Source organism: Electrophorus electricus, chromosome 9, assembly GCF_013358815.1.
Source record: "Electrophorus electricus isolate fEleEle1 chromosome 9, fEleEle1.pri, whole genome shotgun sequence".
Taxonomy (NCBI): Eukaryota; Metazoa; Chordata; class Actinopteri; order Gymnotiformes; family Gymnotidae; genus Electrophorus; species Electrophorus electricus.
The window spans coordinates 12,587,139-12,607,029 of record NC_049543.1 but is presented as its reverse complement, the minus strand read 5'-3'; the positions used below and the strand labels follow the sequence as shown (position 1 = coordinate 12,607,029).

General features: G+C 40.9%; 2 protein-coding genes across 6 annotated transcripts in view; both read right to left on the bottom strand.

Annotated features, from left to right (window-relative positions):
• LOC113583539 (stimulated by retinoic acid gene 6 protein-like) overlaps positions 1-1,212 on the bottom strand; it is a 13,489-nt gene extending 12,277 nt beyond the window's left edge. Inside the window, exon 1 of the mRNA XM_035530028.1 lies at positions 985-1,212. Within this exon, the coding sequence (XP_035385921.1) occupies positions 985-986 (2 nt within the window). The 5' untranslated portion in view covers positions 987-1,212. The remainder of the gene's footprint in view (positions 1-984) is intronic.
• A 1,854-nt stretch (positions 1,213-3,066) lies between these two features.
• LOC113583540 (stimulated by retinoic acid gene 6 protein-like) lies at positions 3,067-18,964 on the bottom strand. 5 transcript variants are annotated; one of them, XM_035529801.1, is made up of 20 exons: positions 18,630-18,964; positions 14,705-14,762; positions 14,294-14,325; positions 13,884-13,947; positions 13,398-13,498; positions 12,962-13,092; positions 12,307-12,427; positions 12,056-12,146; positions 11,251-11,346; positions 10,961-11,031; positions 10,707-10,818; positions 9,844-9,931; positions 9,655-9,730; positions 9,334-9,415; positions 9,030-9,078; positions 8,280-8,295; positions 7,521-7,640; positions 6,865-7,028; positions 4,311-4,454; positions 3,067-4,207 (listed from the first exon to the last, which is right to left on the bottom strand). In XM_035529801.1, the coding sequence occupies exons 1-20, from the start codon at positions 18,821-18,823 to the stop codon at positions 4,077-4,079; spliced, it is 1,941 nt and encodes a 646-aa protein (XP_035385694.1). In that variant the 5' UTR covers positions 18,824-18,964; the 3' UTR covers positions 3,067-4,076. The 5 variants fall into 5 exon arrangements, with proteins under 5 accessions (XP_035385694.1, XP_035385692.1, XP_035385693.1 ...); XM_035529799.1 differs by having other exon boundaries at positions 8,280-8,397; positions 13,398-13,467; positions 13,937-13,947; XM_035529800.1 differs by having other exon boundaries at positions 8,280-8,397; positions 13,398-13,467; positions 13,937-13,947; positions 14,294-14,322.
• Positions 18,965-19,891: the final 927 nt, after the last annotated feature.

Here is a 19,891-nt window from a genome sequence, read left to right as displayed (position 1 = left end):
ACACACACACACTCACACACACACACTCACACACACACTGTTCTTAGCTCATTGGTTTGTAAAATATATAACACCTGATCCCCCGTAATGGTCCGATTACCTATTGATCCAGAAGACTTTATCAATAACACCCAGATGATAAAGTGTCTACGTAAAGATGTTGACATTTCTTAAAGGGTGTGTATATATATATATATATATATATATATATATATATATATATATATATATATATATATATATATATATATATAAGATATATATAAGATTAAGATATATATATACACAGAATGAGACAATGTGACTTTAAACACTCCCTAAGAGCTAAGATTAAATATTAAAGATTAAAGATTAAGATTAAAAAGATGAACGTAATCTGAAATATGTGCGGGGATTTCCGAATCATAAAATGATTCTTTTTTGTTTCTTTTAGTCTTCGCAAATCTTACTATTTGCATTACAAGCCAGTATAACCCAGTACAACCCATTACAGCCCAGTACGACCCAGTACAACTCATTACAACCCAGTACGACCCAGTACAACTCATTACAACCCAGTACAGCCCAGTACAACCCAGTACAACCCAGTACAACCCATTACAGCCCAGTACAGCCCAGTACAACCCAGTGCCCCGCTGGTCCCTGAGGATTTCAGCATGTGTACACTGTGACACTTTACAATGTTTCTTTACATGCCAGGAAATGACCATAACTACTATAAGTTTAATCAAACATTGTGACTATAACCAACTGTCTCAAATACTCAGAAAGCCTTAGAAACCAACACTTAAATATCATATTCAAATACCAACACTGAACTCTCATGGCCTGAGGAGAGTAACCGAAGTACCTTCTTCTCCCCAGGCCGGAAACAGAGTGAGGTAGAGTGAAAGTGTGAGGCAGAGTGAAAGAGAGTGAAGGCAGAGTGAAACAGAGTGAGGCAGAGTGAAGGCGTGCTGGTGGGATAAAGCAGAAGGCACTCACATGCTTCCTGTCGATAGCGAGACAGAACGCTGCAATAAATGACCTCGGGAGACAGGACACTGGAATAAACGACCTCGGGAGACAGGACTCTGGAATAAACGACCTCGGGAGACAGGACTCTGGAATAAACGACCTCGGCTTCCTCCAAAATTCCTGTTTGCTTCAGCGTTTTCACAACGACGCTTTGACCTCCTGCAGCAGAAATCGCTGGTGTCTCACCGTACATAGCACTCTCTACATCAGAGTCCCGTCACATGACCCATGACCTTTGACCCCAGCCTCTTGCTACTGTTGAGCGTGCGTGAGTGTGCTGCTGAGCAGGGTCCAGTTTCCCAAAAGGTTTCCCCAAATCTCAATGATGTTTAAATGGTAGTGTAGTGTAAGTATTACACCAAACACGCACACACACACACACACACACACACACACTCTCTCTCTCTCTCTCTTTCTCTCTAACTCTCTGAATTACGATCTTAACACTACCATACTTTTGTGAAAATGCCCCAGGGCTGGAATTCACCAGATATTCAAATTACGCTGATAACAGCGGAACTGTTGAAATGCCCACGGGACTATTCTAGGTTCTGTCTGTAAATCATTAAATATACACACACACACACACACACACACACACACACACACACACACACACACACACACACACACACACATACAATTATGACAGAGAAAAGTTGCATATTGATATCCTGAAGCACACTAATATACAGGGGACATTGCTCTGTCATGATGTTACAGATGAAGTAGTCGCAGGCACAGTACACGTCCCTCACTTCATTGTGTGGACATGGTGCAGCTCAGGACAGGCGGAGCCATGACACCTGTAGACAAAGACATCTAGGAAGTCGACGACAGGCCCAATTCTGACCTTCAATTGTTTATTTTAAAAAATGTCAACGTTCCACAGCTGCTAACCGGGGGCAAAGACCCTTATTCACCAAAGTACAACACCCTGAAGGTATTTACAGATTAGATATGTCAATAGCAATCACACAGAGCTGCCTGCTGTTTTAGTACAAGGACTCCCACGTGATTGTCCACATCTCAGCTAGGGTTTACACAGGTGGACACAGTTAAGTTAAACTGGATAGTGTGTGTGATGGGCATGAGGTAATGCTATAGGGGCACAGTGATTGGCTGACTGATGCAGTGATGGCCCTCATTCCTGGCCTTCACCTGGCTGACATGCCAAATTTACATTTACGGCATTTAGCTGACGCTTTTATCCAAAGCAACTTACAATTATGACTGAGTACAACTTGAGCAATTGAGTGTTAAGGGTTCTGCTCAGGGGCCCAACAGTGGCAACTTGGTGGTGGTGGAGCTTGAGCCAGCAACCTTACGATTACAAATCAAGTACCTTAACCACTGAGCTACCACTGCCCAAATAATTTTCTAAAACTCAGGCCGATCTAACTGACATAAAAAAAAAAACTTAATAAAGAATGGTGAAATGATTCTGGTGATCTTCACTATGAGGACATCTCAGCTGAGAAAAGCACAGCTTTCTTACAACAAATGTTCTAACATTTTGAAATAAAATTCAAACACAATATCTCCCAATATCTCCTAAAATCTCCCAATATCTCCCAATATCTCCTAATATCTCTCACTATCGCCCAGTATCTCCCAGTGTTCTGCTCACTTTGGGCTTTTTGATGACTCTCCAACACATTTACTTTGTCGCCTTTACGCCATTTTATCACAACATGGAAGTTTATTTTGTTTATTTTGTTGTTTATAACTTTAACATTTAGTACATTTAGTATAAAAATGAAATACAAAAGCAAATGAAGCATAAAATTGTTTACTTCCCCAAAAACATCTTTGATATGGTCTAATAGTTTAGCTAGCTAGCTAAGTAGCAGGCTAATAGATTTTACTCCAATCAACAGGAATATATAGAAATGCCCAGCAGTAGTGAGCAGAGAAATGTGGCAGTGATGTTGATATTTAATAATAATAATAATAATAATAATAAACAACAATAATATTATTTGTGACTGTAATATTATTGTTCATATTGTATTAATATCAATACTATTATTAATAACAATTTTATTCATATAATAATAATAATAATAATAATAATAATAATATAATAATAAACAAGCAAAGTGTTTTACTGAAAATAAAGATTGCATAGAAGAATAATAACCCTTGTCATCCTGAGATCTAACACCTTGGGAAGGTTTTTGCCAAAAATGAAATGGTTACAAAAAACAATGTATTAAAATAAAGTAAAATATATTTGATTAAAATAGAAAACTAAGGTTAATGTAAGGAAATAAAATGAAAATTTTAAAACAGGTACATTAAAAGAAAGGTGCAAATGGTAAGAAAAGATCTTGCACAGAGCACAATATAGATAAAAGATAAAAGACAATAAAAAATTCGAACTTCTAACTCCGAAGACACTTCAGTGCATTAATACTGTCCTAATGCGGCTGTGCCTGTTCACACCAGGCCAGTCTGGTCTTCCTCTGGGGAAGGAGGACAAGGCACTCTGCTAAAATTCAGCTCTTTGCATAATTAAATTCTACTTAAAGGTATTGACTGCTTGGTTTTCAGAATTTTGAGGGAGAAGAGTTGTGCATATAAATACAGAAATATTGAATCGCTATCCTTATAGCATAATGGATATTTTAATGAGAGAGGACATTGTGATTTTAATCGATAGGCCTGTAAACATTTTATTAATAAAATTTTATTCAGATGACTTTCAGCGCATTGGACACGAACAATTTCTGAAAATGTCCTCCATGCAGAATGTGTCTGTTTCTATATATCATTACAAAGGATAAAAAAGGAATTGTAAAAGAGGGGGAAACTAGATCTAAGAAACCTAGCTAATGTAAGTGTTTCTTCCACACTGACATTAGTGGAAGTAATGTTTCATACATACACAAATATTTCATACACACACTACTGTTTCATACACACACTAATGTTTCATACATACACTTGTAGAAAACTTTGTTCTTTCAAACACGATCTGTTCTTTGATTGGGTGACTGCACTGGGTTTGAAAGATTCATTTTCATAAAGTGCAGATGATCCCACCCTTTCCCAATCTACTGCAACAACTCTTCCTGGTTGTCATGGTTGCATTTTTGTCTGTTCCTCAGTAGGACGAGTTTGGGGTTCCTCAGCAGAGTGTAGACGAGAAGCCAGCGAGCGCGCGCTCTGCCCACTACTGGACTGCCTGGGGAACAGCAGAGGGGGAGACAGCCAATCAGAGAGAAGGGGCATATCCACAAGGCGACAGGTGCAGTCAAAGTGTGAGTGTGTGTGGCGTGTATGTTTACCTGAGGTACTGTTAAAGCAGGGCCAAAGATCAGATTCTCTCTCTCTCTCCAAAGTCCGCATGAGCAACAGGTGGCAGAAACAAACCGTAATAGGGTTGCTGTGGTAATGATCTGCCATTATCATCCCTATCCATGTATGGTAGCCTAAATAAATGAATATATGTCATGTTCCACTCTTCCAGCCTTTGAACCTGCTCAGTAGTTATCAGATATAAGTCTCTGTTTTGGTATCTAACTGGACTTGGATATTAGCACTGATCCCTCAGTTTGTTTAGATTTGTTATGTAACGGGACATGGATATTAGCCCCAATCCCCCAGTTCGTTTAGATTTCGATACTTCAATTCAGTATTGATTCGGTTTTGGAATGAAAGATGACAAATACAATGTCAGTGGCTTAAAGAGATCTTAGGAGAATCAATGCTAGATATGAAACAGCATCTTATAACACAGTGAATTAATGAAAGTAGTAACACAAAAGACAGGGAACGCTACAAATACCACTTACCAAAAATCACCAGCACTCCAATAACACTCCTTTAACACTCCATTAATGCTCCAATAACACTCCAATAATGCTCCAATAATGCTCCAATAACGCTCCAATAACACTACAAGAATGCTCCAATAGCACTCCAATAACGTTCGTCTAGAAACCTTTGGGTAGAAATGCTTACTAAAAATTAAGTGTAAAACTAAAACAGAAATAAAGAATATGCCATACATATATCTTTTACTGGCCTCACATGTGTCTGTCTTAAGTCAGATGTGGTTGACTCTTGTGAGCGTGTAAACCGTGTGTACCTCAGTAAAGGACGGTGGAAGGATGTTTGGTATAACATGATGTAATATTAACATAGCAGTATAATGTCAGGACTTCCTGCTGGTCTTTGATGCATTTTAGTGGACAATATGGAAATACTGATTGTGCACATGCTGTGTTGATTGCTTCGACTCTATTACAATTTGGCAGCTAGCATATCAAATAGCAAGCTAGCAACTTCACTGGTTTGCCCTGGAGATTCAGTGCTTGAACAGCCTGAACTGTCTTGCTGAGGAATGACAGTGAATGTTCCTCAGTGTCAGGAACATGAAGAACACACTTGGATTCCCAGGAAACATGGATGTTCCTTCTAAATTTCCTTGCAAGAACAAGCTACCAAGAACTTGAGGATGGAGAATACACATTTTAGGTGCTTTACTCACCTGCTGACGTGTGGTAGCCTAGTCTAACCCCATAGGATTTCATAAGCAACAATGAAATATTCGTAGGAAGTTTAAATTGTAATAAACTTTGCAAATGGAACACAAAATCAGTTTTATATAAATCAAATGAGTAAATTGTGTACTAGCGTAGGAATAATTATGAATGAAGTTGTGCTCGGCTCTGAGTGCTAAGTGACATGTAGAAGAGATTGTTTAGGCCAAATAAGTTTTTAGTCTGAGGGATCAGTCGTAGCTAACATGTTTTTTAGATTCCCAGCGAGTAAAGTGATATTTCTTGAGCTACGACATTATCTGTAGCCTAACAAAAAGAAAAAATGCCTTTAAAGAAGTGATACAAAAGCAGAAATAAAACTGTACTATGATCATTTGTTTTGGAGTGTAACTACAGATTGAAGTATTGAAGACTGAAGTTTTGAAGTATTACTACAGATTCTCATGTTGGTTAAAGCAACTCCAGAAACAACCAACTGTTCTGAAGAAAGTCTGAGCACACCAACCAGTTTCTTTCATTGTTCACTTCAGGTAAATCCTACACAGGTGAAGTTACACATTAGGTTAATCTTACACATAAGGTTAACTGCTCTTCTGAGCACGCAATGTACATATACAGAATATTTTTCCAATAAATGATGTGAAACTGGTTGTCCTTAAGTTGGGTAAGGCTTATGTAATCTTTACTTTGAGAACGTTTATGCCTCTCCCACACACTCTGTATTCTGCTTTATTACCCTGCTTTATTGCCCTGGGCAACCTAGCTAGCTAGCGAGCTGAATTTGAGATGGTCATTCTAAGGACATAAACATCGCTGTGCTGCCAAACTGAAAAGTTGATTGAAAAAGTTGAAAACATCTTTACGCATGTAGATCAATATACTGTGGAGATTGTCTTGGAGTGACAGATTCCACATAGATCTAAATTTGATTTGGTAAATCACATGAGCGTGTCGGTGAGACAAAGACAGATAAAATATACTACAAAGACATTAAAAGAGGCATTTGAGCAGACTACTCTGATATTAACTACAGGAATACTTGAAGGTAGTCAGTGCCAGGCTAAGTTATCTTGCAGTGAGTTTATTTAGATTTTCACCGTGCACAGATCCATCTGTGTCTAAACCTATAGTTTTGCTTTAAAGCTTTAAAGCATTAAAACCTATGGCAATAAGATGGAAATCGATATTTTTACCCAACTCTACAACTAGCAAAAAGATAATAAAGCTAGGGGCAGGAGGCATAGGATCAGCTCCAACAGCTTAAATTTCATCTGTAGTCATAATATAACCAGAAGCAGAACTGATTTCAGATCAGTTTTGAGGAACCCTTTCATACCCTTGTCCATGAGCTCGTAGCCACGTGGCATGATGGTCCTGTCGATGCGTGACACCAACAGCAAACCCACGAAGCTGTTGGCGAACAGTCGTAAGACGCAACTCCCCACACCCAAGATCACGTTGTAGAAGAAGAAGAAGTAATTAAAGTTGTGGAAAGCTTTCCTGGGGGAGTCAGACAAACAGGAAATTAGTTTGACCAATCACGAAGCTTTCCTAGCTAATTTAGGTGAAAGTCTTTACTAGCGAGTTTGGAAAGGAAGACATTTATGGGTTCTTTGGGAAAGAAAGCCCACCCATGTAGTTAGTGACGGTCTTCAAAATGAGAGTTACTTTCCGCTTCAGGGGAGTTTGACTGAACCTGAGGCTGGCACTGTTTAGGGGAAACTCAATTATCCAGGCAGGTTAGCAAAGTTTGGCACTATAAGATTCCTGGATTGTTGGTGACATGTTTACAAGTCACACTTTGAAATCATGCTAGCTACCTTTATAGCTCCTGATTAGATGAGTCACCCAGTTCAGTTTTGCTTGTCTTACACACAGAGAGATACGGACGAACGCCAACATGCCAGCGCTGGGTAGCACTGAAGCATCCATGCCCACAGAAATTACCTGCAATAATTTATATATTAAAACATGATAATGTGTTTTTCACACCTGTTGTTGAGAGCCAGGGGCTTCTGCTGGTCCTCAGGTGACAGTTTGTCCTGCAGGAAGAAAAATCGAACCAGCAGGACCTGCATCATCAACAGCCCCATCATGATGATGAAATTCGACCTGGTGCCATAAACAGGAACACAGGAGCTGCCATCAGTCACAAATAAACTGATAAATATGTAGTTGATAATAATCAGTATCACTGCACTGTTATAACATCAGTCAGCCAATAACTGTACTGATATAACATCAGTCAGCCAATCACTGCACTGTTATAACATCAGTCAGCCAATCACTGTACTAACATCAGTCAGCCAATCACTGTACTGTTATAACATAAGTCAGCCAATCACTGCACTGTTATAACATCAGTCAGCCAATCACTGCACTGTTATAACATCAGTCAGCCAATCACTGTACTAACATTAGTCAGCCAATCACTGCACTGTTATAACATAAGTCAGCCAATCACTGCACTGTTATAACATCAGTCAGCCAATCACTGTACTAACATCAGTCAGCCAATCACTATACTGTTATAACATAAGTCAGCCAATCACTGCACTGTTATCACATCAGTCAGCCAATCACTGCACTGTTATAACATCAGTCGGCATCTGTTTATGTGGGTACTGTTCTGATGCTAGTAAGATCTATCATTACTTGATTCTAAGCATCGGACAGATTGATTAGACAGACAAAAAAAATGAGTTTGAAATTCATGAAGAGTCAATCTGTCTATAAAGGACCAAGACTTACAGAAAAATGACCAGGTCTTTCAGCCATTGCAGAAATCCATTTAATTCGATTTTCCAAATAACCAGATAAACCAACACCATCCCAAAAATAAACAGCACAAAGTGCACAATCAGATAACCTGCAAAATAATATTTTCAGGAGGTTTAAAATGACACAAATCAAGTCTATCAGTTATACAATCCATTGCGTGTTTAATATATTCTGTAACTAAATATGTTTTACAGTATAAGTGTGCACTGCTATGCTAGTGTGACTTTAGGGGCCTGTTCTATGCACACTTCAGTCACTCTAGGTGTGTATATAAGCAAGACTGAATGGAGAGAGGCAACCTTGAGCAACATCAAATACATCTGACAAACATCATCCATCTACTGTGGTTGTGTTTGTGGGAGTGTTGATCTGCAAACACCTTCTGATTATATTTAACTACACTCACTTTAACTTCACTCACTCTAACTGTACCCACTCTAACTACACTCACTCTAACTGTACCCACTCTAACTACACCCACTTTAACTACACTCACTTTAACTACACTCACTTTAACTGCACTCACTTTACCTAAACTCATTTTAACTGGGTAGTAGTAGCTCAATGGTTAAGGCACTTGTAACTGGAAGGTTGCTGGTTCAAGCCCTACTGTTGGGCCCCTGAGCAAAACCCTTAACCCTCAATTGCTCAAGTTGTATTCTGTCATGTTGTAAGTTGCTTTGGATAAAAGCATCAACTAAATGCTGTAACTGTACTCACCCCACAGCACGAAGGCAATCTGACAGCCAGGGTACCTTGCAAGAGCAGCCTGTTGTGGGTTATTAATTATAATCAGTCACTCTTAATTATGATTACAAGCCTGTGCCTGCAGAGTAGGGCGGGGCAAACTCTGCAGTGGGTGGGACTAAACATCCAATGGGGCTCAGTACTGTGAAGTTTAGCCTTTTCAATAAAATGATTGAGGTCTTACATCATGCAAAACATGATGCAAAAACAGGTGTGTAGTATAGCTTGGTCTCTGGTCTATGCACACACACACATACACACACACACACATGCTCACCATGCTAACAGCAGAGTTCAGCGTGCGGTACTTTTCCGGCAAGAAGCTCCTGTTTCCAGCCCACAGCCTCTTGATGTGCTTCCTGTTCAGTTAGTGGAATAAGCAGGTTGGTGCTCATTGATGTTCGTTAAAAAAATGAACAAATTAACAAAGAAAATAAATGAAGACATCTTAGTTTGCTCTGGGGGTTCAAGGATAAGCATATTCAGGTGAATATGCAGGACCTTTTAGTTTCCTTGAGACATAAATGAGCCTTTGTAACTGGATAATGCTCCATTTCCCTGGCAGGGTTCCTGCCCTCTGTTGTGTGTTCCTACGTACCTGTAACACACCAGCACATGGCTGATATGAGCCACGGACGACAATGCGGCCAGAGACGTGGTGACGTACCAGGTATCTATAAACAAACAAACAAACAAACTGATCTTGTTCAAATAGAAACCAAAAAGACAACATCTTGGACAAAAAGCAAATAAATAACAAAGAGAATAAAAACTAAGGTGATCTCACTTGCAAAATAATTCAGGTGTTTGCCAGATGCACTGCGGGAGACCCAGAAGATCCCTTTAGAGGACAGAATCTGCTCGGTTAAAATAAACTATTGGGAAAACAAAGACAAAATCACACATAAATACTCCTAAATCTCACATTGCATGACTTGTAGCAGAGAGTGCCCTACACGACACACACACGCACACACACATACACACACTCACACACACATGCACACACACACGCACACACACACACACACACACACGCACGCACGCACACACACACACACACACACACATGCACACACACATGCACACACATACACACACACGCGCACACACACGTGCGCACACACACAGATACATACACACACACGCACACACATATTAAGGAAGAGTTTCTATTTGCCTATTAAGGAAGAGATTTTATTAATTTATTTTACGTGAGATGTGTTAATGGTATGTGTGTGTGTGTATATGGTGTGTGTGTGTGTGTGTGTGTGTGTGCGCGGGTGTGCGCGCGTGTGTGTGCAAATGTGTGTATGGTGTGTATATGGGGGGGTGTGTGTACATACACACACACACACCTACACACACACACACACCTAGACACACACACGTACACACACACACACACAGACACACACACGCAAGCGCACACACACACGCACACACGCACACACACACGCACACGCACACACGCACACACACACACGCACACACACACGCACACAGATACATACACACACGCACACACACACACGCGCACACACACACATACACACACACGCACACACACACACACACACACCTACACACACATACACACACGTACACACACACACACACACACACACTCACACACTCACACACACACACCAAGTAGAGTCCGATGAGGGAGATGACGGCCGTGCCGATCATCCTGTTGGGAAATTTGAAATAAGGATCCCAGTCATACACTTTCCTCCTGAACCAGCTCTTCTTCATCAACCTGGAGAGGGACACAGGGGTCAGACCCTGTGTGTGTGCGTGTGTGTGTGCGCTTGTGTGTGAGACTGCTTGTCTTATGAAGGTGTGGGAGTATATGTGTAGAGTGCATGTGCGTGTGTATGTGTGTGTGTATGTGTGTGTACCCTTCAGATCGTCTCAGTAGTGTTTGTACATACTGGAACTGATGAGACTGAACAAGTATCTCCTTCTCCCACTGCGCAAACACACACACACAAATACACACACACACACACAAACAGCGTCAGCTAAATGCCATAAACATAAATGGTGCAGAGACACTGTGCGCATGCACTAAAGTGGAAGGTTTTAAATATGACAAAAGGATTTGTGAAAAGAACACGGACCTTCACAAGATTGTTGTGTGTATAAACATGCATGTGTGTTTGTGTGGGTGTGTGTGTATGTTTGTGACCTGATTGTTGAGTTTCTGTTGGCAGTTCTTCACTATCATGAATCCAAACTGGCCAATGAGGAGACCCAAACACAGGATGCTTGGCCATGCGTATACCTGTACGTGAGCACGGAACCGAACCCATCAGCACCAGCTGCACGTGCACCGGTCTGATTCACATCATGATCACGCACGTGCACGCTCGCGAGGCATGGTCATGCATGTACACATTTACAAGGCTCATTCACACACATGCATGTTTACGAGAGTCATGCATGTGCATGTTTACAGTCACGCACGGGCATGTTCGCAAGGTACGAGGTAGTTACACACGTGCACGTTCACAAAGCACAGGCAGTGTCACACATGTGACATTTTAAACCTTGACTACAACCAATCACAGTGTGCATAGGGTCATGATGACTCAGCAATAATAAGTAACTCTATCTCCCAGAAACCCAAAAGGTGGTCGTGTTGTGAGTCCGACATGTAGAGGACTTAAATGTCTTGAAGAGACTTCAGACTTGACCGTAAATTATTTCAGACTGGACAATGGCATACAAAAATTGTTTATCTCCATTCAAAGCATTCAGTGCTCGTTTTGGAGTCGAGAAAGACATTTCTGCTGTCCTAAAACTGTGACAGTGTTTCCTCAGTAATGTCAATTCATGTGTTTGGTATAAATGTCATTCTCTTGCCACTTCCATTTCTCACTAACTGTGATCGAAACATCAAGCAGTCTGTACGAAATAAGCTGAGCACAAACGCCGGATGAGTCTGGTCAATCAGGGTTTCTTGGGTGTCCTGTAGGGGGCAGTGTGCTCACCCACTCGTAATGCGTGGAAAACCCAAAGCTCTCATATTGGGTGCTAAGTGTGTCCCAACAGCTGATGTAATAAAAGGCTTTCACTGTCAACCTGGTGAACCACACATACACACACACATACACACACACACACACAATCACAAACAATGGAAAGCAACACCTGCATCAGATCCAAATCAGAAACCATTACATTAAAAAGTGGCCATTAAAAAAAGCTGTTTGGGTGTGTGTGTGTGCATGTGTGTGTGTACCACATGAGTGTGTAGATCAGACCCAAAACTCCTCCCAGACATCTGTGTGGTGTTGACAGACAGGCGAAGAAGGGCAGATAAGCCACGCCCACCTCCAGTGCAGCCAGCAAGTACACAAAAGCTGAGACAAACACATTTGAGATTGAGATTGAGAAGGAGAGGTTGAGAATCACAGGCAGTCCTACAATGCTACATTACCATGACAACAGAGCCATGACAGCGGAGCCATGACAACACAGCCATGACAACAGTGCTTTGATTCAATTCTACTGCAATTTTTAAAGACTTGCAATATACTAAGTACACCAATATGACATATTGTGATAAATTGCAATGTATTCCTTTTAACTGCAAATTATGCATTCCAAAGAAAACTGTTTTGTCTAAAGTATTCTCTATTCTTCTAACTTCAATCTCACTTGAAATTTTGAGAAGATGAAGCAATATATTTTATAGGAATTGATAAGAAAATAATATAATACCCATTTTTGTGTCTATTGGTATTGACAGTATTATTTTTTCACCAATAATATCAAAATACTGTTTTTTTTGTCTACTCCTAGTACAATATAGCATAGTATGTAGCGTAGTATAGTAGTATTATATAGTACAGTAATACTACAAACTGCTATAGTAATGTTGTAGCATCTTGTACTTATAATCCATTTGGGGGCTGAAAATGGAAGAATTAATCCAGTCAACAGATGGACCATCGTGTCCGCTGCAGCTCCGAAGGCAAATGCGTATGACCATCGGTTTCTCTGTGTACCAGTGAAGTCCAAGGGCCTAGCAACAGAATAAAGAACAGGCTGCTCCTAGCAACAGAATAGAGTACAGGCTTCTCCTAGCAACAGAATAAACAGCAGCCTTCTCCTAGCAACAGAATAAAGACCTTGTATATCTCTGGCTTTCTGGTAGTGATGTGCTTTTAATATCATAATAGCCTAATAGTCTCCTGCCTGTTTTTATCTGTCTTAGCTGTAGTCAGTTGTCCAGTGTAGAGCTGAGAGGGCCCCCTAGCCTGCACTTACTCTGTGATCTCATCAGAAAACTGACCAGTAGGACACCAAGAGCAGAGAAATCTTACTCACACGACAACCCCAAACCGGCCACGGAGGTATGGGAAACGCTCCTCGAAACGGTAAATCTTCCTCCTGCGCTCTACAAATGACAACAGCACTACAATACACACCTGCAAAACACACACACATACAAACATTAAGCTCCAACAGTTGATTAATAAGGGAGACAGGTGAGTTCTAAGAAGTGAATTATTAGGGCCCTCAAAACCCAAATACAAACATCCACACAATATTATAGTGGATGACATTTTTAAAGTGAATTATTTCTAATGACTTTACTTACAATTTGCCTATTTACATGTTTCTTTGATGTTTCATTTAAATGTTATTAAAGATTAATCAATTTATAACAAAATTTCTGTAATATTACACTGGTTGTGTGAGAAATCGAAATAATTTCAGATCAGGGTTAATATTCTGAAATCAGTACAACAATGGCTCAACAGTGGTACATAATAAATTACTTTTTTGTGCAGCAAATGTTTAGTCACTTACAGAAGGCAAGAGACACCCATGTAGAAAGTGCTTTGGTAAATACAGACATACACCTTCATTTCTCCTGAGTCAAAAAACAAACAGAAGCAGAAATTAGCCCAGGAGGGGGTGTGGCTGGGCAAGGCTACTCCAGAACAGTGAAGGTTTGGCTCAGGACTATAACTGGAGCTGACTGGTTAAAGTACTCTCTCCTCCTTAGTACCACTGCCAAATGGATGGCACTTAACTTTCCTAAAGAATGTACAAATTCTATCATTATTGTCTGTCAGAGTAATCAAAATCAGAGTATAACCATAATAATCATAATAATGTATCACACATCGCTGTGTGTTCTACTGCTAGGCACTGGTGAAACACACTGCTGTTGACCAGCTGTGAAACCGAACGGAAAGGTTTAAGTCATGACCCACCCGTGGTGTCCTGCAGCCTGGCTGTTGTCCTGCTGGGACAGAAAATGAGAGAGACACACTTCTGTTCATTTTAGAACCGGCAGTTACATCACACCTACCCTCACTGGCTTTTTTTGGTTAATTTAGCACATTCATCGGAATATGAATATTTATATACAAATTATATCCTTTTTATGATGCATTTTTATGATGCATTTTCATCATTTAGAAATCAGCAAAACAGCTTCAAATAAAAATATGACCTTTGACTCCCTGGAAAAAAAGTTGTAATGAGCAGTATAACATCAAACTTAACTCAACAACTGCCAGCATTTCACCATCAAAAGAACTGCACGAGATTCCAAACACAAACAAAAATGCGAATGACATTAAAGGCAGTGCATGTGTGTCATATGATTGGCGATCACTCACCGAGGGCCACGAGCAGTCAAAAATTAGCCTAGCCCAAAAGTTACATTCGTCTTCATCCCTACATTACAAAACCACATGAGTTGAAAAAAAACAAAACAACAAAAAACGAAATAAGACAAAGCAGAAAAATATGTGGGATCATTCAGCACAGCAACAAGGAACAGTGTGTCAGCCTTGAAGCAGAGAGGAAGAATCTTTAGTAGCACCATAGCAAAGGGCTCAGTCAGCACTGGTGCGGAGCGAGCCGACATGCGCCAGAGTTATACAGAAGGATTTCCACCTGCGTTGCTTTATTCATCGCAATGTTCAGTAATATCACTTATCAGCCAGAAGCACTATACTGGTGTCAGGTGCTGGTGGACACTTGGGTCACATTGCCTGAGCGCTGCTGACCAACTCTGGGTCCAAACAGAAGGGTTTAGGTTGTTGCTCATGTGCGGTTCCCCGCTGACAGGCTGTAGTAGTACTCCTGAGAGAAAAGTCTATTAGAGGCACACAACACTGCAGCCTGGTCTGTTTCTTTCCCAGTCCACTAATTGCACAGATGTTTTGGCCTCTAACACACACGCATCCCTGCTGGAATACCAGTAGCAACTTCGGACAAGTCTGATGTTAACCGAGATCAAGAGTCGTAAAGAATGACCTGCCAGTACTTCTATCATATGACAACGGTAGATCACACGATCAGAGTACAGTCCAGACGAGGCCGACGATGTCCAAAGAACATAAATAATGAATTAAGCGTAAGCGTAACGCAGAAAGAATAAAGTAAAATAATTCAACAGTGCTAACACACTGTGTGTTACTGCTAATACTTTGAGGGCTAAAATTCGTTCATTCATTAATTAATTAATCCTTTCTTTCTTTCTTTCTTTCTTTCTTCTGGCTCTGGTTAAACCATGCTCTCCACATCAGTGCCAATGATGCTTGCATGCTTTATTTATTTACGTAATTATAAATAATGATGGTTATTGGGCTGTGGCTATAGCACCCACTGCATGTATTTGGGGTAATGGGATGGAATATGAAATTGTTTGATATAGCAACCCTTCCTGTGGGTGGTTATATCTTTTAACCAGACACCACAGCCCCCTGACAGACTGCAATGTACCCTTTCCTCACACTTAGACCTTCTACAAGAGGCCTGGGAGCTTGTGTGTGTGTGTGAGATCTACCAGAGGTCTGGAAATTTGATGGGGTGTGTGTGTGTGATCTACCAGACGTCTGGGAGTTTGAGGGTGCGGTGCAGTATTTTCAATGTTCCAAGGATCAGGCTCTTCTGGACTGAGACTGATGGTGTCACTCCTCCAGATTAGGGGTCACAGCCCCGAGTGCCCCCGTCACCACTGGGACGACCTTGGTGTGTGTTAGAGTTCCCTACAATGTGGCTCCCTTTTCTGTAAATAACCTCTCCATTAATCAGTAGTGCTACATTTTTCTTTTGCTCTCATGTTTTACTGTTTTATTATTTATTTTCAGATAGTTAATAAGCCATGTCAAATATAGTTTGGAGTTGGCGATAGATGAATGTCTTATCTTAGATCACATCATGTCTGAACATGTTGCAATTGCTATATTATTTACATATTTCCACTTACTCAATGATTTTGTTCTCTATATACACTCATGTATCTCTGAATAAAGTGTGTGTGCTTCTCAGCATCTCTGATGCTCAGTGTCATTCATTTTGAGAAATATGGCCCAGGGCCCTGAAGAGGAACATACAGACACAGGCAAGGCAGACAGTGGGACAGGGTTAAGGAAAATCGGGACTTTTTCCTTACAGTGTTAACCTTCAACATTCTCTCTATTTCCTCTTTCAGTCCCTGGTATTTTTCTCATATTCCTTTTTTAGGATATTTCACCACTGCATTTCTCTATCTTGCCCACTATCATGATTTCTGGTTGGTTCTCCACTTTTTGTTTGGGTCTCATGTCTGGATCTGGAGGTTTCACAGGATCTTAGCCTTGTTGTTCTCCATCACTACATCACTCATGCCTTCCACATGTTCCCATATATGACCCCCGACACTTGGTTGTCTCTCTCAGTGTCTGCTTGTCCTGCCAGTGTCTTGTATGCTGCTACCGGACGCTGGATTGTCTCTCAGGCTCCTGTCCACAATCTGCATGTTTGGTCTCTGGTGTGATACAGCCCTGCTTCTAATGACCTGGTAATCAGTGCTTGATCTGGTGCTGCTGTGATTAGTGCCTCTGTGCTGTCCTCCAGTCCTGCTTTTCCTAGCCATCAGAAGGATTGTCTTAGGTCTGCAACATCTGGTGGTACATTTCACGACGGGGTCTATCCTTCCACGGCACCTCCTCTGTTTCCACGGAGACTGTAGCAGCCATCTGACTGATGCACTCTTTCATCAGCCCATCTTTGGTGGTCAATGCATGGACGTCTTCATGGATATTTCGGGTTTCACCCTGGATAGTGGATCTTACATTTGGTATGCAACTTTGCATTCCAGTGTTTGGGAACAGCTTTTGGGTGGAGTGGCCCATGTATTGTATGGACTTTCCTGTTCTTCTCTTTGCCAGCTTATTGTGGCTGCTGGGCACATGATGACTGTCAGGGCAGATGTGTTAATATGGCTTTGATCTTATTGTTCCCATTCACCTGCCTCTTGAGACCCTGTCTTATCCTGCGGAGGTGTGTGGATGAACCTATTCTTCCTGTTTCTGCCTCGTGGTTCCCATGTGATTGGAGAAGCCCCGGGTACTTGTAGCTGTCCTCTAGGCCTGTTATACGGCCTTGTGGAGGTTCAGGTCCCCTGTCCTGATCACTTTTTCTATATTTAAGATACTCGACTAGTAATCAGTTGTTCCCACTGTTGCTTCCTTCATCTGCTCAAATTGTACTCATACATAACTGGATACACTTTGGATAAACGTATCAGCTCATTGTAAATCTCTGAGTTGGCTTCCACTGAGTTCTGGATGAGGTACCTTTGGTCTTTTACAGGGATAGGCATTCAAGTATGTGTGGTAGTAGATTCAGGCAACACTTGGTCAGTAAGTGTTCCTATGTTTACTCAACTTGGTGGCTAGTGTTTCTGACAGGAAACACTTTCTATTGTTCTGTAGATGGATGGTGTTTGTTGGTGTCCTTTTAGCCAGCAGAAGCATTTGGAAGCATTTCCAAATCATTTGAAGGCTAGTGCATGCAGAGCTGGAATTTTCTTTAGCCTGTACACTATTTTGTACACCAAGTCTTGGACATCTTGGGATCTGTTTCCTGCTCTGGGAGATCTGGTGCTCAGCTTTGAAAGCTGGGTCATTCTCCCCTATGCTCCTGTACTGTAATATTTCTAATAATTTGATTTGTGTTTGTGTCATAAAATATACTATACTGAAGTGATTAGACATTTGCACAATTTTGCTCTATAATTTCTTCACATTCTCACAGTACAAACAAAGAAATCTTATCAGTTGCTAAAAAAGTGATCTTTATATAGTTGATTTAACTGAAACAAAATAGATGTTGACATCTCTTTTACACATGTTTTAACACATTTTTTTGGAGCATTAGACCTTGGAGATATATGTTTAAGATGGAGAACACATTTCTTTTAGATTTTCAATCGCTGCGGGATTTCCCCCTTCCTCGTTTAACAAACGGTTTACCGTAATACAATCTCACACTTGATTAACACCAACAAACGCCTCAAATAGAGCAACATGAGAAGAACACAAAGCGGTCATTTTTAAACGACTTTTAAAACAAAATTACCGGCGATGATGTATCTAAAGTTACAAATTTGCCTCCGTCATCAAAACTAACTTAAAACAACTCACTAACTTCCCAACTCTAACACTATTGCTTCCAACGTGTGATTTTTCAGTTAAGCATATGTTTTACATAAATGTAGACTAAAAAACAATCTACAACTTATCCTGTATTTACAAATGGAATGAGGCTTACATAATCGTCTTCGGCGACCATGTTCTGGAGGAAATCTCTGATGTTCTAGACCAGGGGAAAGTACTGCTTTGTCTGAGAGAAAAACACTGGACACAAACGGTAGGCGCAATCAAGGCCGTGCGTAAATGTTGGGTCGTATTTAGGAACACAATACAGCGGAAAACCCTAATCTCCAGAGTCTGGCTCACCACCATCAAACAGGACAAATGAACACAAACAAAAACGCGGGAAGACAGCCAAAAAGAGTCGCGCGCGAGGAGGGTTGAACACCTTCACACAGGAAGAATACTGACAAGAACACGATCGAAAGAAACCATAAACGACAACAATTAAAACACTACATGCGAACACTAAATTTGAACTAAAAGGAATGCGGAGAGGCGCACGGTATTCTGCCCCCATCCGATCTCCTATTGGCCCAGAGCCTAGATCCGTGGTGGAGACCCCGGGCGACCGGGGCGGGGTGTGTGTATGATTCGGAGGGGCTCAGCGCTCGTCACCGACCCTGGTACACATGACGGCCTCCATGGGATACAGTGGGTACACAGATAGGGTGGTTTCTTGTGCGCCAGAGTTCACAGTCTTGCGTACATTTCGCAGTGAATTTTGCTGATCTTATCACCGTCACAGCGCCATAACGGTGCGGGTATTACTGCAAAACAGGTGAACGTCACGTTTCATGCAGCTTGCTAAAGTGAGAAATCGCCCGCGGTTTGTAGTAGGAGAAAAAAAAAAACTTGATAAAAGCAAAATTCTGAGGAAACTGTTGGTAGGGTCTGAGGTAGTTCTTTCTTATCTTGGATGACGGATTATCCCATCAAATCCAGTTTGTAACCTCCGAATTATTTTTGATCCTACACAGGTGCCTCCACGAGGAACCTTCCTCACACGTCGCCATTCCTCACCGCTCCATCACGTCTCACTTGAGCTGTAACTGTCATTTTCCCGCCAAATCCCTTAATAAACTTTGAAACATCCAAAATTCAGCTGCGCGACTACTTATCCATACGAAGAAATCTATACATATAACCCCCGTTCTCTTTCAGTTGCACTGGCTTTCCATTACAGAGTAAAAAAATTATATCAGTCCAACTGTGCTTGTGAATTTTTTCACAAATCAGAAAACTGAAATTGTATAAATAAATAGCACAAATAAATTGTAGACAAACACATATAAACGGTGACCGTTTATAAGTTATAGGTTTAAGAAGTCTAAGTTTGTATTTCAGATTGAATGTTGATGTGATTTAAATTCAAAAATC

Bases quoted from the DNA above. Each gene is read 5' to 3' on its own strand.
- LOC113583540 (XM_035529797.1), bottom strand. From the start codon at position 18,823: ATGGTGGTGAGCCAGACTCTGGAGATTAGGGTTTTCCGCTGTATTGTG. The intron at 11,347-12,055 runs GTGAGCACACTG...GCTCACGTACAG, and splicing joins TTTCCACGCATTACGAGTGG to GTATACGCATGGCCAAGCAT. The intron at 4,455-6,864 runs GTATGAAAGGGT...TCATTTATTTAG, and splicing joins CTACGAGCTCATGGACAAGG to GCTACCATACATGGATAGGG.